We start from the raw sequence: 18,387 nt of genomic DNA on the forward strand, positions 1-18,387 counted from the left end.
TACAGAATGGTGAGGCACGGCTGAGTGAAAAAACCACCGCGGTGGGACTGAGAAGATTCCTGCCCTTCGCCGGACAGGGCGCGGTCCTGGACTTCAACAGAGCCCCTGCCCAAGGCCCTGCTTAGGGCCGCATTTCAAGGGCGTTCGTGTCCTCTATCGACTGACCTACACCGAGGGGAGCAGAGAAGGCTCTCTGGATTTCGAAGATTAGTTTGCGCTCCCACAACCGGAAGCTTCTTTGATAAAGAAAAACGGCGGAAGTAGACCAACGGCGCCCCCTCAGTATTTTGCCCCATGCTGGCCCTCCTACTTTCTTCTGGAAGGGGAGGTGCCCCAGTGCTCTTTGCCGCCGTGGGGAGTCGCTGCGGCGGGTTCCGTGCGCAGTCTCAATTGGCTTCCCAAGCATCTTTCCGCCGCTCTGTCCCTTCCGAGGTTCTCGTGCCTGGACGTGACGTCCGCTTGTCGCAATTGGGGGCGGAACCTCAGAAGGAAAGGCGTCTGAGCCGGCGTCTCGCGAGAACATTCCTTTCCTTCGCAGTTCTCGCGCTACAGCTTCACTCTCGTCGCGACGAGATCTTTCGAGATCTTCTCCGCCCCCGCTACCGGCGCCCTCCTCTGCGGCCGCTGAGCCGGAGCCGGCCTGAGCAGCGCTCTCCGCTGCGGCTTCCTTCCCACATCTAGGCGCTCGCGAGGACACCCTCCCGTCTCCCGCGAGTCCCCATCCCCTGGCCCACGCGGCTCGCTCTCCACGCGCCAGCCCCGCCGGGGTCCGTGTCCTGTTTCGCTGGCCGGACCTGGGCTCGAGCCCGAACTGTAGCCGGCGCCATGTCGGTGGTGGGCATAGACCTGGGCTTCCAGAGCTGCTACGTTGCTGTGGCCCGCGCCGGCGGCATCGAGACGATCGCTAACGAGTACAGCGACCGCTGCACGCCGTGAGTGTGGGCCGGTCCGGCCGCGTGCACGGGGAGGGGGTGGGTGGGAGGTAGCGCCTGCTCTGGTCGGAGACCCTCGCGCCTTGGGAAACGCGGGCCGGGGAATCAGATCTCCGTTTCGAACCGAGGCCCCGGTGGGTAAGGAACTCCCACTGGGTGTCAGGTCACAGTGGCCGCGGCTCGCCGTGAGTGTCTGCGCCAGCGGCGAGGCCTTTTTCCACTGGTCTGCCGGTTGAGCGAAGGCTGTGAGTGGGTACTCGTACCAGCGGAGGGTATGGGTAGGACCTGGAGGGGAGGCAAGCTTGGGATGTATAGTGGACCGAGTTCTTCCTTTAGAGGGCAGAGGCAGGCCCAGGGCGTAGTAGCGTATCTTGAGCCCACCACAGAACAGAGTTCGGAGCTTGGCAAACAGCAGGCGCCTAATAAAAGTTAGTTGAATTGTACGGGATCCGGTGTCTGCCGGCCGTCTGAAGATGGAGCGGCCAGAATCCCACGTGAGTGGGGGCGGGGCAGCACCCGGAAGAGAGGGAGCCGAGGCACCAGAGGCTCGTGCTCTGGTTGGAGCCGACAGCGGCCAGAAAGTACTTAAAATCAGTGTCTTCTTGATGCTTCTACATTCGCATTGGTTTTTCACTTCGTTTTAGTATATGGAACTATGTTGGGTCATTCTCTTTCATTCTGTGCGCATCCACACCTAACAGCGTTCCACTTTCACAGTTAATGCATTCCAACCAGGGTGTTGGCCGCAATTGTTAATGAATGACTCAGGGGTTCACTTTGACTTTTAGAATCTATAGTAAGTTATGGGACCAGTATAGACACAGCTCTAAAAAATCCTGACTCACTCAGGTCTTTCCTTGGTTAAAGAGCCTGCTTGTTGACCGTAGAGATACTTTTCAATCCATTGTTTTCTTCTGGGACAAAATCTTTTAAAGAAGCCTATTATTTTCTAGGTTATCTTATTTGCCAGGTGGCCCTTCGAGGGCTTCTGTTCCAAGGCCGATTTTTCACCCTAACTTTTGTCACCTTTCAGCAGATTGGTAGCCAAACTAGATTGCTCTGTCCACTAGTCTGATCTTTGCTGCCCAGGGGCTCACACTTCCACTTGACCAGTTTCTGCCCCTTGTTTTATCTAGACCAGGCACTTGCCTGAAAACCCGTCCCAGGTCCTAAAATGTGGTTTGATGGCCCTTTCTCGATTTGTTCATAGTTTATAACAGCTTTATTGAGATATAACCCACGTACGGTACAGTCAACTCACTTAAAGTGTACAGTTTGATCGTTTTTAGTGTAGTCCCAAAACTGTGCCGTTGTCCTCACAATCAATTTTAAAACATTTTCATCCCTCCAAAAAGAAATCCTGTATTCATTAGTTGTCAGACTCCTTCCTATTTTTACAGTTTTTAACAGTGGTTTTTATGTTTTAATTTGTCATTCCAGGAAAGATACCGTGTAGTTTTCTTCCCAAGGCATTGAAGTTTTTGTTTTTGACTATTTAAGCATCAGTTTTCTATTTGATACTGTCTTCTCTAGATCCAAGTTTTCTTCATTTGTAAAGAGAGTGCACTGAGTCACATTTTTAACTTTTTGGTCCTTTCTTGCCTAGTTTTGAACATGACTTCTCTCCAGGGATAATTCCCTATATTGGAACGAATAGTGTTCCTGAATTTTCTTTCAGACTGTTATCTTAGGCTTTTTTTTTTTTTTTAATTAAAAAAAAAAAGACAACAGCTACAACAGTTTTACCATGAATTCCATTGTTTGGAATGAAAAGGGTTGCTTTAAGGAAAAAAAAGATTAAACAAACCGAGGGCTGGTGTGGTGTGGGTGGGGGGATGGGTTAAATGGGTGATGGCCATTAAGGAGGGCCCTTTTTGGTTTGAGCACTGGGTTATGTGTAAGAGATGAATTCCTGGGTTCTACTCCTGAAGCCAAGACTATAGTGTATGTTAATGAAATTGAGAATAAAAAAAACAAAGAAAAAAGATGAGTCTTTCCAAATTGGAATTAATTTTGCCTCAAAGACTAGGTGATGGGTGACCAGATACATCATGTATCTATGATAAAATACTGTCTAGATACTTTTGAGCAATTGAAAAAAAATTTTTTTTAAAGTTTATTTTTGAGAGTGGGAGAGAGAGTGCAAGCAGGGAGGGGCAGAGAGAGAAGGAGACACAGAATCCAAAGCAGGTTCCAGGCTCTGAACTGTCAGCACAGAGCCCGACACGGGGCTCGAACCGCAAACTGTGAGATTGTGACCTGAGCCGAAGTTGGATGATTAACAGACTGAGCCACCCAGGCACCCCTTGAGTGATTTTTTTTTAATCTGTTTAACCCATATTTTATATTTTCCAGGAACTTCTAGGGATATCATATGTTTTGAACTAGGATTTTGCTTAGTTTAAAGTTCTTTCTTGGTGTCCCAAAGTAGAAGGTGGGAGTGGAAAGGTTGATTTTTTTTTTTTTTTTATAGTAGTTATGGAAAAATGGATTTTTGTCTCAGGCACACAGAGAGTATGATGTAGGTTTGCTTTAATGTGATAGTGGAAATGAGATGCAATTTTTGGAGAGTTGGCTATTTTGGAATTACCTCATTTCAAATTGTAGGTGTAACAGTATTTGGAATCAGTTTTGGAGGATCCAGTTAACTTTTGTCCAGAAGAGACTCTTGCTTTTCCACTAAATACAGGCTTTCTAAATTTAAAAAAAAAAAAAAAAAAAATTTTAACATTTATTCATCATTGAGAGACAGAGAGACAGAGCACAAGCATGGGAGGGGCAGAGAGGGGAAGACACAGAATCTGAAGCAGGCTTCAGGCTCCAAGCGGTCAGCACAGAACCTGACGTGGGGCTCGAACCCATGAGCAGTGAGATCATGACCTGAGCCAAAGTCGGACACCCAACTGACTGAGCCACCCAGGTGCCCCAGGTTTTCTAAATTTTAGGAAATATTGAGTGCCTCCTATATGTTAGCTATTGTGCTAAGCCCTGGAGGTACTCTGGACAAATAAATAGGATCCTGCCGTCATGGGCATGGGTGATGGGGAAAAAAAACAGATGCTAAACAAACAAGTCACTACTAACTGTGGTAAAGGTCTAGATAGGAAAGTATAGAATATGATGATGAGGCCTGGGTGGGGACACCTAATTTAAATTGGATGTGTGGTGGGGATGGAAGATACTCTTAAAGAAGTGCAATGTTAAGTTAGGCCCTGGAGGATGAGTAGAAATTTACTTGGAGGTGGTGGGTGGGTCTAAGGAAGAGCTGATCCAGGAGCTGATCCAGAACAAGTGATGAAGACCTGAAGCATTTAAAAGAGCTTGGTACACTTGCCTGAGAAGATCATAACTACTCTTGAGCCGTTTGAGAGAATGTTGTGAGATAGATGGACTGGAGTGAGGCAGGACTTTGTAAATCATGTTAAAGGGTTTTTATTTAGGTGCAGTAGGAGTTGATAGAATTTGAATTTTAAAAGTATGATTGCCTTTTTTTGTGGAGAATGGATTTATCTGAGAAGGGGAAGAGAAGAAGCAGGGTGTTACTTAGGTTATTGCAATATTATTCCATGGGGGAGTTGATGTTGCTCTCCACTAGTGTCGTATCATGCGGGGGGCAGTGTGGGTGGCTTTGAGATAAATTTTGGAGTTTTAAATTAGGAGCATCCAAGTTGATGTTGATCATAGGCTTTGGAATAAGATGAAAAGCTTATTTTTATATTTAGTGGGATTATTACAGTAGAAAGGGTACAACCTTAAAGCTCTGGAAAGAAAATGTTACTGGAGTGCCAAACATTATGAAAGAATTGGGCTATACTTTCCAAAAAGAACAGTGTATAGGATAGAAAAATGAATTACTTATGAAATAATTTCTTTGTGTGAATTGTTTATATGACCCTTTTTGTGGCCCTAGTTCCTAATAAAACATTAGAAATATTAGAAATTTGAAGAGACCAAATTGTCTATTATTAGCTGCCTTTGAGAGAGCAAAAGCTGAAAGTATGTACTTTCTGGTTAACTGGGAGATCAATAATTGATACTTGTGTGAGGAAAGTATTCCTATGAAGTTCTTGTTTTTGCATGTTATGTAGAGCTAATTATAGCAGGTGGATCTTGGATCTTTTGGATTCAAAGAAAAGGCAAGTTACTTCGTTAACTAAAGTTCAGACTGCTTATCCCATTTACCCTCTTATGTTGAATTGCAGAAAACGTGAAAATAGTTCCTTAGAATCACTAATGAGCTAAAATACAATTTTGTATACAAAGTGGGTAGACTATTTGACAGGAACTTTATGCCATTAGGTTCTAAATTTAAAAAAAAAATTTTTTTTAATGTTTATTTTTGAGAGAGAGGAGCGAGTGGGGGAGGGGCAGAGGGAGACACAGAATCTGAAACAGGCTCCAGGCTCTGAGCTGTCAGCACAGAGCCCAAGGTGGGGCTCGAACCCATGAATTGTGAGATCATGACCTGAGCCGAAGTCAGCACTTAACCAACTGAGCTACCCAGGCACCCTTGAATTGGATTTTCTACATTAAAACATTTTTTTCTTGACTTAACAAGATACATGTTTGTTGTAACAAAAAAACACTATGTTGCTAAAATTTCTTGTCCTTCTCATTATTTATTTGTTGTGTATCCTTGTATACCTTTTTTCCAGACTTCTGCAAATATACATAGGGGAGTGGGTGTGTTTAAACAAATAGGATCATACTATATTTTGTAAAATTTCTACACATATATTTTAGACATCCATAGATAGGAATCTACCTTCTTAAATGTGTAATTATAAAAAAAATTATTTATTTTGAGAGGGAGAGAGAGAGAGAGAGAGAGGGTGCTAGTGGGGTAGGGGCAAAGAGAGGCGAGAGAGAATCCCAAGCAGTCTTTGTGCTCTGCGCTGAGCTGGACTTTGGGCTCAATGTAACCACCCTCAGATCATGACCTGAGCTGAAATCAACAGTCGGACGCTTAACCAATTGACCAACCCAGGCGCTCCTGTACTTCTATTTCTGTTGGATAGAGTTCCAGATGTGAAATTGCTGGGGCATAGAATATGCAGTTGACCCTGTATATCAGTGTGGAGTTCAGGGGTGCTGACTTCTGTGCAGTCAAAAATCTGTATGTCAAAAAAGATTCCAATAACTTCACTACTAGTAGCCTACTGTTGACCAGAAGCCTTACTGATAACGTAAATGGTCGATTAACACTTAATTTTGTATATATGTTCTATTTAAAGTAAGTTAGGCAAAAGAAAATCTTACTAAGATCATAGAGGAAATACATTTATACCACTGTATTGTATCAAAAAATCCATGCATAACTGGACCCACACATTTCAAACCTGTGTTCAGGGGTCAGCTGTATATGCTTAAAGTACTGCTGCCAGGATACTTTACACAAATATAAAGGATTAATTTGTAACAGGAAGATAAGTGATTTCTCTCACTGGAATTGTGAGGATTGTAATGAGTTAAAACTATGCAACGTTTTTAAGATAAAGCCAGACACAGTAAATATTGCCAAGTATTTTCTAGTATTGCTGTTACTACCTTTTTGTATTTTTTTAATTAATCCTATTCATTAGTGGATTATGTTAGGATAATAAAATGAAGCTATTGAAGTTTGCCTTAAGGGTTCATAATTTGCAGCTTTTAATGTGCAAATCTTAATGCCTCAAGAATTTGCTGTGTTGGGGCTCCTGGGTAGCTCAGTAGGTTACTTGTCTGACTCTTGATCTTGCTCAGGTCTTTATCTCAGGCTCATGAGGTTAAGCTCCACTTTGGGCTTCACACTGGGTGTGGACTTTACTTAAAAAAGAAAAGGGGTGCCTGGGTGGCTCAGTTGGTTGACTGTTCGACTTCAGCTCAGGTCATAATCTTGCTCAGGTCATGATCTCATGGTGAGTTTGAGCCCTGTACGGGCTCTCTGTCAGCACAGAGCCTCCTTCGGATCCTCTGTCCTTCCTCTCTGCTCCTCCCCTGCTTGAGTTTTCTCTGTCTCTGTCTCTCTTTCTCTTTCAAAAATAAACTTTAAAAAGTACATTAAGAAAAAGAATTTGATGTGCTTTGAGAGTAGTGTATCGTTTAAGTGTGAGCTGTTTGGTCTGTTAGATGTTAATTTTGGAGGTACTTCCTAGTTCAGGGGTAAGAGGATAAGCAGTAGCACAGGATAGAAGGATAGTAGCAGAGGATAGATAAGTAAGCAGAGGATAGTCTGATTAATCTCTTCCATGATGCTTTTGCTTAAATCTATTATTTGATAGTCTAAAGACTATTATGGATTCTGTGATAAATTCATTTTCTTATATTGGTTAAGAAAGCGAATTAGAGCAACAGCTGTTTTAATATCCTGAGCAGTTCTACACATTCTTATAAACATGAAACTGCCTTTTAAGGATCTGTGTTGATTGCAGCTGTTCATAACATCGCATTAGAATGTGCATAAATATTTGGTCAGTAGTGTTTCTTACCCAGGAAGGGGAGAATGATGTTATTCTCTGGCCTAAAAAAAAGATGGTTATTTCTAGGACTTAACTATTAGAACAGGGGAGTCTTGAACTTAATTTGAATTAATTTCATGTAAAGCAACCTGTAACTGGGAGTGGAGGAAAAGTAATGTCAGTCAAGTAGCCAAGTCTCTGTTTTTAGCAGCATTGACTTGGAGTTGTGTGGCATAGAGAGGAAGTACAAGATAAAGATTCTTGCTGCCTAGAGGTGTAACCATTCTAGGTGGAAACACGAATGAGATAAAGCAGTAGTAAATAGCATAAGAGAGTAAGAACAGTTGTGGACAGGTTATTAAGTACAGACTTAAGCTATCAATGCAGAGGAGAGGTTGCATGCTTGGGGGATGGAGTGATGAGGAAAGGCAGGGATGGGGCTTGAGCACATAGGATTAAAACACATGGAGGACAGGATTGGGATGGTCTAAGTGAAGGTTTAGAAGTGGGAATAAATTTAAGGGTTTTGGTAGGCAGTATGAGAAGCAGATATATATGGGACTTGGAGCCTGGTGGTACTGATTTTGAATCTTAGATGCTGATATTTACCAGTTATGTTTCAGGGCGCATTAACTTCTTTTATAAAATTGGGTCCATAATAGTTCTTTTCTCCAAGTACCTGGGAAAATCAAGTGTAGAATGCTTAGTACACTGCCTGGCATATGAAAGGTGTGGGAGCTTGACCTGTTTGGCTGAAGGAGAGGCTTCCTGCCATAGATAAAGATTGGGTGCAGGCTCTGTGCAAATTTTGGAAGTTCCTGGTGAGTGGGGAGTGGTAGATATGTTTCTTTTTAATAGCTTGTTCTATCCTTGTTCCATGTAAAAATCCTAGTGGGGTGATTCGGCCCCTGAATGTTGTTCAGATGGTGTGTTGAGGAGAAACAAACTGAATTTCAGCTTATGTGTTTTTAGGACCTATTATATTTATTAGAATTCCGTAGGAGTATTTAATTAAATGCTAATAGTGGCCATTCCTGGTGGGGATGGTGGTTGTGGATTTACAGATGTTTATTTTCTTTGCCATACTTTGTTTTCTAATTTTCTGCAATAAGCTTACACTAATTAGAAAGTAGTGGACTAGGTTCTCGAACAGGCCCTAATATTTGACTTAGTCTCTTGGGGCTTTCTTCACATGTGCATATTAGGTTACTTGGCATAAGCTTTTATTTTTAAAATCCTTCGATTTGTGCTGTTTGGCATATTGACCCCCATTCATTTGTTCTTTTTGAATGGAAGTAGGGCTTTTTATTCCTCCTAGGTAGATGATTTGAAGATGGCTGACTGGATTTTAATGGATAGCTTGAGAAGGTGAAGCAGAACTTTTATAGCAAATTAGTTTGTATATTTTTATTTTTTTTTTAATTTTTTTTTCAACATTTATTTATTTTGGGACAGAGAGAGACAGAGCATGAACGGGGCGGGGCAGAGAGAGAGGGAGACACAGAATCGGAAACAGGCTCCAGGCTGTGAGCCATCAGCCCAGAGCCTGACGCGGGGCTCGAACTCCCCGACCGCGAGATCGTGACCTGACTGAAGTCGGACGCCCAACCGACTGCGCCACCCAGGCGCCCAGTTTGTATATTGTTTAAATGAGACTCAAACCAGGGCTTCACTGGAGCTATAATAATAGCTAATATTATTTATAGTACCAGCCTCTGATATAAGCCCTTTAAAAGTGGATCACCACATTTAATCTTGGTACAGGTATGAGGTAGGTGCTGTAATTTTCCCCATTTTATTCATTTTTTTCCGATCTGCATTCTATCCCAGGTTTATTCAACACATTCCTTTCACTCCTACACAGTAAAGTATAAACACCACAGTGCCCCAAATGCTACAAGTTATAAAATCAAAAACAAAATTTACAGTACTGACTGTATAATAAAAGCCAAAAAGTACTGTACATATTGCCAGGGTAACCTGCAAAAGACCCCCCCATGAATAACAGCTGCAATAGAGGGGTCTGTGCAGTTATGACTCTGCAGAGCTGGCTCTCAACTTGTTCACCAATTTCAGAGAGAAATGCAGACCTGGGATGTGGGTGTGTGTGCATGAGTACATGTAAAAATAGAACCTTTTTCGGGAACTAACACGGAGTGTTTGACCCTAGACATTGGAAGAGGACTGGAGCAGGGGAGCAGGGCCAGGCTAGCAGGAACAGCAGCTGCTCAAAAGTGCGTTCCTTCCTGAGAGATCCTGCAGACCAATAAGCAAGGGCATGACCAGGCCACCAGATTAGACCTCCGTCATTTGTGGATATGAAAATCATACCCCCAGGCTGGGGCCGCACTGCTACCCTGCTTGTCCTTGATGGCTTTGCCACTAAAGTGACTCTCTCATGAGCTCCTGAAAACTGGAGAGCATCTTTATGGGCACAACCCCAAACCAGTAATACTCCTGCAACTGGAACTCTGCTGTCAGAGGAAATTTCTCAGTTGCTGTTGTTTGGGCCAACCTTGAATAAGGAATTTCTTTCCTCCCTACCAATCCTGTTTTGCTTAGAAAAGTGACAGAACTGAAGTGGATGGGATAGAAGTCACAGCGCAGAGGTTCGGTGGCCCTATTTATCGGGAGGAGTTGGAGCTGGAAGCAGCTCCTCTGGCCACAGCAGCCACCAGGGGAGTGACATCCCCCGGCACATGGGGAGGCCTGCGCCTCAGGGAACTCTGTCTTTTTATCTGTGGGGGTGACTGGCACCACATGGTCGGGGGTGGCTGCATTCTTCTGGGAGGGCTGAATCACCTGGGGCGGCCTAGGCCAGGGAGCCAGCACAGCTGTGCCAGTGATCTCTTGACCATTGATTTGTCCTTTGTCCAACACCTCATTCATCTGGATTCTCAGACTCCATAGACGCTTAGCCTGTAGACAGATGGGGGTGCATCCTAGAAAGGATGTAGAGGTTGTAGAAACAAGCACGTTAATCATTTAAGTTTTCCCAGAGGTGGACAATGTCTCCATGATGTGGTCTGTGCTCACGTTCCTAGTGAGCCTTCTGATGTGCACTTGGGTTGGTTTAGGGGAAGGACTCTGCTTTTTCCTTTCCTTTGCACCTCTTTTGGGTGGTTTGGATTTCAAGTGGGAGCACCGTCTATTGTCGTGTCGATGCCTAGGACTCTGTGAGCCAGAGGAGCTGCTGGAGCTGGAGCTGGAGCTGCAGGGCACGCTGGAACTTCCCCAGCAGCTAGATGCTAAGAGGAGCAAGGGCCTCTGCTCACACCTGTGCTGGTGGTAGAGCTGGACCACGACCTGGTGTTGCTGCCACCAGAGGAAGCATGGAAGCACTGCATCTCTTCAAGCTTTATTCCTGCGGTGATCATTCTCGTTAGACTACTTGGTGGCCCTTTATCTTTAGAATGATCCTGGGACTTCTCGGCAGAGTGATCTTTGCTTTTGGTAGGAGAAGGAGCCGTCTTCTGCCACCGTGACCTTCTCCTGCTCTCCTCAGCTGTTAAGGCTGATGCCCTAACTTCCCCATTTTGGAGACAAGCAGATAGAATTTCAGAGATGTTAAGTGGCAGAGAGGTCATGCAGCTAGAACGGCCGAGAAGGGATTTGGACAGATCCATAATGATTATACGGATTCTAGAGTCTGAACTCTTCTTACTTGCGCTTGTATTCAAACCAATAAAGTTGATGGCAAGGTGGAAAACCTAAGGATTTCTTTCTTTAGTGCAATGGGCTTACTATTAAAGAATTTTGTGGAGTGTAATTTGCTTTGTAGTGATAGGATATTGATGATTTTCTATGATATGCTAAGGAAAATGTGGACTTTCCACATACTTGCAGGAGTTATGCCTTGTTTGAGGTGTTAGTGCTGTATCATGTGGTGAAGATTGACATTCCAGTAGTGACATTTGATTGTTCTGTAAGAAGTTGTAACAGTAGTGTGTGTATGTATGAGCCAAAAAAGGATGAATACAGCTGACTCTTGAACAGTTTTAGGGGTTAGGGGTGACAATCCTTTGCATAGTCAAAAATCTCCTTGTAACTTGACTAATCAAAAACTTAACTATTAATAGTCTACTGTTGATTGGCAGCATTGCTGAAAAACAGTCAACACATTTTATGCATTATATGTCTTGTATTCTGTATTCTTAGAACAAAGTAAGCTAGAGAAAAGAATTGTCAGTAAGAAAATAATGAAGAGAAATACATTTATAGTACTGTACTGTATCACAAAATACCCATAGTTCAAACCGTTGTTGTTCAATTTGAACTGAGACCAACTTTTATTTAGCTTTTCAAGATGTGCAAAACAGTTTTATTTCTTTAATTTTCTGTAACATTTATTTATTTTTGAAAGAGAGAGAGAGAGACCAAGCACAAGCAGAGGAGGGGCAGAGAGAGAGGGAGACACAGAATCCAAAGCAGGCTCCAGGCTCTGAGTTGTCAGCATAGAGCCCTATGCGGGGCTTGAACCCACAAACTGTGAGATCATGACCTGAGGCAAAGTTGGACGCTTAACTGACTGAGCCACCCAGGCACCCCAAAAATTTTAGATCCCTGCCTCAAACCACATACAAGAAAAATTCCTGATTAGTCAAATATTTAAAAGGTTTATAAGTTAAATTTCAAAATAAAACCATATATTTACTGTTAAAGCAGATGTAGATTTTAAAAGTAGGTAAAAATGTTAACTGACTTTGAGAACATTACCTACGCAGCTCTGTATAATAGAACATTCTTTGAGGTGGAGGTGTTCTGTATTGCATAGCCCAAAGTCCAGCAAGTTTTAAACCCAATTCTGGTAAGTTTAAGAGGTAGAAATAAGATTAAGTTTTACTTGAAGGACATTGGGAAGGATTCACAGACAGTGGGTGATGCTTCTGGAGAATGAGTGAGATGCATATAGAAGGGCCAAGGCATTTCAGGTGGCAAAAGTGGTATGAGCAAAGCAGAAGGATTGGATGACTAACTTGTGTTGGGTCACTTTGCCTGAGATGCGGGTGGAAAATGGGGTTGGGGTTGGTTGGTGAGAGGTCTTAAGTTCCACAGTTAAGGAACCTGGGCTTTATTTGTTGGTTATTGATTTTGTTTGGAAGATAATCACAAGCAAGACCATTTCAGAGTTCTCCAGGTAAAGGAAAATTAACCTTCAACAGGATATAATGAAGTGAGAAATTATGTTTTTTATTGTAAGACCCAGCGCTTGTTTTGAGGAGATGAAGGTTTGAAGAAAGGGCTGCAGGAAACAATGGAAGATAAATAATGTTGCCCTATAATTATGTTGGGATTGAGGTGTTGGTGTGATACACCTTAGAAATTCAGCTCGGGTGACATTTAGAAAAGGATGTGAGTTTACCATGTTAGGCTTAGGCTAGAAGGCCTTTTTGGAGTGGAGAGGGTGAATGGAGTGGATAAGATTATCATTAGCATTTTCTAAAGGGCAATATGGGCTGTGATAGAGATATTATGTAGTAATGAGGACATTTAAAAAGAAATTTTAGTGGCTAGTGTTATATATATGCAGAAAAGCTAAGCTTGTTTCTAGGACTCTACATCCAGCACATTCTAGTCCTGCAGAGTTTAGAGTTCAGAGCATATCTGAGGAGATCCTAGGCTATGCCATACTCCTACAGGGCACAGCTACCTTCAACTGCTCTGGGAGATCGGTTCACAGGGGTTCTTACCTATAGGGTGGAAAGGGCCACCGAGGCACAGAAAGGCCCAGCCTCCTGGCAGATTGCACAGGGCTAGTAAGTTTATTAAAGTAAAAGAATTCTCAATAGGTCATTTAATATAGTCAGATTTGGATCAAGGCAATATGACTCCAGAGCTTAGTTAACTCTAAATTGGAAGAACTAGGGGTCTAGGGCAGATAGAGAGGGTCCAAGGTAGGGTGTAAGGTATGGAGAAAGGATCTAGAGTCTCACTTCATTGCTTTTTTTTTAAATTTTTTTTTTTCAACGTTTATTTATTTTTGGGACAGACAGAGACAGAGCATGAACAGGGGAGGGGCAGAGAGAGAGGGAGACACAGAATCGAAACAGGCTCCAGGCTCTGAGCCATCAGCCCAGAGCCTGAACGCGGGGCTCGAACTCCCGGACCGCGAGATCGTGACCTGGCTGAAGTCGGACGCTTAACCGACTGCGCCACCCAGGCGCCCCTCACTTCATTGCTTTAAGTTGTGTGACCCCGGATAAGTTTACTTCACCTTTTGGACTCAGTTTCTTTTCCTATAAAAGAGGGATAAGATGGAACTCTTGAGAATTTAATGAGATAATAAATGTAAACAGTTTGTGTAATCATTGCTACTAAAGTTAACTTTACTATATATAGGAGGACAGAAGTTCTCCAGGTTTATAGGCTACTTGGTGAGGTTGTAAGCTGTTTGAAAAGGCAAGATGTATTAGTAAGGGGGTACGTTACTTTGTGTTGGCATTTTGAGCCCCAGACTTGAAGAATAAGAGATAGTGGAGATGGGCTGGTCCACCTCTTGGTAGTATTGTGAGACAGATGGTTATCTCATCAGATTTGTGCTTCAAAGTCTAAATGACAGGGCTCCAGATGCCGCCCATTCTCATGGATAGTCGTACTCAATGGAGAGGGCAAAATCAGATTTACTGTGTGCTTTTACAAATGTGGCTTTTTAACCTCACACTCAGAAAACTTGCCTGCTCTGGTGATGTAATCCTGCCTGGACGTAATGTTGCAGTAAGGATTGATGCTTAAATGTTTTTTCTTCTAGGGCTTGCATTTCTTTTGGTCCTAAGAATCGTTCAATTGGAGCAGCAGCTAAAAGCCAGGTAGAGTTTTTTTTTTTTTTTTCCTAAAATGACTGACTTCTCTGTTTTGTCCATCTTTTCATTCAGCAGTTATTGGAGGGCCCTTTACGTGCCTAGTATGGCAGTCCCTAAGTGGACAGCTGAGAAAGACAGGTCTGATCTTAGTCTCCTGTGCTTGAGTGAGAAGCAAATAGCTTTTTAAAATGACATAAACAGTATAATCTGTTTTAACGTAAGACACTAGGAGGTATTTTGCCCAGATCTTGTTTAAGCAAAGCTCACTTATTCCCATTTATTTTACGTGTTCCTTAAAGTCTGTCTTTTTGGGGTCTTCCATCTTACTCCTGCTTAGAGTCATTGTTGTTTGTAGATTTGATCTTGTTAATCAAGGTTCTTAAAGAAGGAAAGCATACTTGTAGAAGCACACTTGACATTAGTTACTTTATTTACTTTACACCTGACATTCTTTGTTGGTTTCTGAGTAACCAGAGTGTCAGAACTCCCAGGAGTTCTGTGTTTGAGGGCCTGAAATGACTGTAAAAGAGTTGCATATTTGATCTTTTTTCTGGTTCAGCCTGAAGCACCCTGTCTTTTGTCTGGACTGGGCAGGGCTTCTGATTTAAAAGCCCCTGGCTGGCTTAGTTGGAAGACCATGCAACTCTTGATCTTGGGGTCTTGAGTTTGCGTGCCATGTTGAGTGTAGAGGTTACTAAAAAAAAAAAAAACAAAAAACAACAACAACAAAAAAAGGCCTGAGACAATGGAATGGTGCTTAGCCAATAGATTTTTAGTCACATATTTAGTCACGTTGGGTGTTTTATAATCTGATTTCAAAAAGTTGAATATATGTTAGGAAGCAGTAGATACCAAGTAGAGAACTAGTTTGGGATGTCTTGCCTTCTGAAATTCCAGTGAGTTCTTTTGTTTTGAAACTTGCTTTCATTATTGAGAATAGTTAACTTGTACTCAACTGCCTGTCTACTTCTAGGATGACATAGTTATTGTGATACTGAGTTTCTGCTTGGCAGCCTACTGAAGTAGGGCCTGGTTTGGAGGACTCGTATTGTTTTGTAAAAGGACTTCTGTCTGCCTTTTAACATAGCTGACAAGAGGAGCTCTGCGGTTCTTACAAAAGTAAAAGAAATTTGGAAGTGAAACATAGTATCGTTATCCAGAATCACTGTTAGTATATTAATGTATAACCTTTTTGCTTTCTAAGGGTTTAAATGATTCTTTCACTCTAAAAGGTGAGATCATACCATATAGATACTTCCAACTTTCTAAAATAATGTTACCTACTGTATATGGATACATTTTATTTTTTAAACCCATTGTCCTGTTAATTGACCATCCATGCTGTTTCCAGTTTTCCTCCTATTATGAATAATACTTGGTCACTGTCTTGCATTATTTTTGTGTACTTAATGTTATCTTTTTTTTGTAATCTTAAGTTTCTTTCACTAGAATTTCTGAATTGATATTGCCAATTGAGTCCTGAAAAGTTTGAATCACAGACTATGGTAATTTTTAAAAATTAAAGGTCATTTTATGTAATGTTGATTAGAAGTTTAAGAATCACAGATACCTTTGTACATGTCTTCATGGAGAAGTAGGACAAGCTGGGCTCTAGTGCCATCCCTGCCACTATGGTCTGTACAGGTCCCTTATTCCTCACTTCACATGGGAGCAGATCATACAGAAAGGTGTAATGCCAAAGAAAATGGAACTCAGAAGGACACTTTGTGGAGTTAAAATGTTGCTATTGAGTCTGAGGCTGCTGAATTTTATTTTCAAACTGTATTTTGAGAGAGAGCACAGCACACATTAGTGGGAGCAGAGGAAGGGCAAAGAGAGATGAGAGAGAATCCCAAGCGGTCTCCAAACTGTTAGCACACAGCCTTATGTGGGGCTCGATTCCATGAACTGTGAGATCATGACCTGAGCTGAAATCAAGAGTCAGACTCTTAACTGACAGAGACACCCTGGTATCCCTGAATTTTTTTTTTTTTTTTAATTTAATTGCTCCTAGTCTTTTTACGTTTTGACTCTGATATTCCTTCTCTTAGGTGATCTCCAATGCAAAGAACACGTCCAGGGGTTTAAAAGATTCCATGCCGAGCATTCTCTGATCCATTTGTGGAGGCAGAAAAATCTAACCTTGCATATGATATTGTGCAGCTGCCCACTGGATTAACTGGTATAAAGGTAAGATTCTCAAAGTGATGCCTTATGAATACAGTGTTTTATTTGTATCTTTATTCTGAGTTCAAGTTGTAGTGAAAACGTTAACAAATGTTTAGGAGAAGCTTTTGCTAGTAAGACCGTTTGGGCAGTTGGCATTTTTTGAATGACCTGGAATTTGATTGGGAGTGATAGGTGGCACTGTTACTATGGGTTGGACTGATTGGTGGTAGTGGTTGAAAGTTAACACTGCCATTGCTGCTTGTCTTGTTTACTGATGGAGCAGTCTTTCCAGTGTGATTTTAGTGAATGACTTTCTGCAATACCAGCAAAGAAATTTACACTTTAAAGTCCTAATGAAATGTATGGTCATACTCTTGACAATAGGACTTAGATTGGAAAGAGGTATTGTTCTTTAGGGAAAAGGGAGATTAGTTTTTGGTATCTCTGTGACATCCAGAAGACTTTGTGAAGTATTAAGTGAGCTGATCATACAAAAGAGGTGAGAGGCCCAGGGATGGATAGGATGGGCACACTCTTCCCTCTACTCAGAGGTGGTAAGAGGAATCCAGAAGGGTGGATCGAGCTTCCCAGGCAACTCAGTTTAGCAAGAGGAGATTTGGTGTTTGAGACACCCCAGTTGGAGAAATCATGACCACGGGAATAGGCTCAAATGTAAGAGATGATGAGGATGATATGAAAAAGGTAGTCAGTTGTGCTGTGTAGCTGAGAATTAGGTTGAATTTGGAAGTGAAGAATTCTGATAACCAAAGACTAATCTTAGGACATCTGTGGCAATAATCTCAGAACAGTTTGAATGGGCTGGTAGTGGATAATCTGGAGCACAGGGGAGGGGAAAAAGGGAAAAAAAAGGAGGTGAATAAATGGAGGGTGCTTATAGTTAGGAAAGAAATAGGGATAGGTATTGACACATTTGGTAATAAATGTTGTAAGAGCCAAAGGAGGAGGAGACTAGGAAAAGACCTGGGGGACAAGTGGATCCAGTACAAGAGTGGAGGAATTGACTAAGAATTAAGCAAATGGGGAAGAAGAGGCAGCTTAGAAAGAGGCTTATTGGGAGGGAGGGGTACTTTCCCATCTTTATATGCAATAAAGTGAGATACTCCTAGATGGTGAGCCAGAATATATGAGGAGTGGGTTGGGGAGTGAAGAGGTAAGGAGAAGGTGGGGTGCAGGTTCATTTGGAGCAGTGGAAAGAAGAGAGGTCTGTTTTGTGGTATGGATTGTATTTGGGGGAATATGGGCCTGTGGGATGGGGCTTATCCCAGGCAGTCTTTCGGCATTTAAAGTTTGCAAATCTTATCCAAGTTGCACATTTTTGCAGCGTAGCGTATCTTGAATTAAATGAATAAATTCTTAAATTCTTTAATTCAGAAGTACTTATGGGGTCAGGTCTGTCCTGGGTGTTGCTATAGCAATGAACAAATGGGACAAAAACGTGTCCTCCAGTTAGATTGGATCCTAATTTTGGAAATGACCGTAAAGTCACCACAGTAAACAAAGTAAAAAACACGTATTAGTCCATGTGGCAAGAGTTTCCACCACCAGACCCCTTTATAGAGGTGCGATGTGGGTCATGTGATTTATATTAGTTTACGTGTGCACAGGTATTGTCTTAGGTTTTGTTGGTGGTCACTGTATATTGTTTATGTAATGGTACTTGTCTGCAGGTATTCATGTTTGACAAGCATGTTAAAAAGCTAAAAGTGACTTTAAAGTTATTTTTGCTTCCCTAAATAGTGTTTTGTTCCCTCTTGAGATAATGTTTCTTTGATGATGTGTTAGATATTGCTCATTTTAAGGCTTTAGGACATGAGAAACTTTAATAAGCCTAGATCCTTTGTTGTTTTATTGCAGGTAAAATATATGGAGGAAGAGCGAAATTTTACTACAGAGCAAGTGACTGCCATGCTTTTGTCCAAATTGAAGGAGACAGCAGAAAGTGTTCTTAAGAAGCCTGTTGTGGACTGTGTTGTTTCGGTGAGTTTGATCCCTTTGTTTTACTGGGGACTTGAGTGAAGAAGCACAGAA

The 18,387-nt window shown here is 42.2% G+C and overlaps 1 protein-coding gene and 1 pseudogene across 1 annotated transcript in view; one reads left to right on the forward strand and one right to left on the reverse strand.

The window, feature by feature from the left end:
* Nucleotides 1–602: 602 nt before the first annotated feature.
* Nucleotides 603–18,387, forward strand: part of HSPA4 (heat shock protein family A (Hsp70) member 4) — a 47,467-nt gene continuing 29,682 nt past the window's right edge. Inside the window, 5 exon segments of the mRNA XM_030318083.2 lie at nucleotides 603–932; nucleotides 14,118–14,175; nucleotides 16,221–16,255; nucleotides 16,257–16,359; nucleotides 18,214–18,340. Of these exon segments, the coding sequence (XP_030173943.2) occupies nucleotides 826–932; nucleotides 14,118–14,175; nucleotides 16,221–16,255; nucleotides 16,257–16,359; nucleotides 18,214–18,340 (430 nt within the window). The 5' untranslated portion in view covers nucleotides 603–825.
* On the reverse strand, nucleotides 10,251–10,995 carry LOC115512099 (annotated as a pseudogene).

The sequence above is a fragment of the Lynx canadensis genome, chromosome A1 (assembly GCF_007474595.2).
Source record: "Lynx canadensis isolate LIC74 chromosome A1, mLynCan4.pri.v2, whole genome shotgun sequence".
Taxonomy (NCBI): Eukaryota; Metazoa; Chordata; class Mammalia; order Carnivora; family Felidae; genus Lynx; species Lynx canadensis.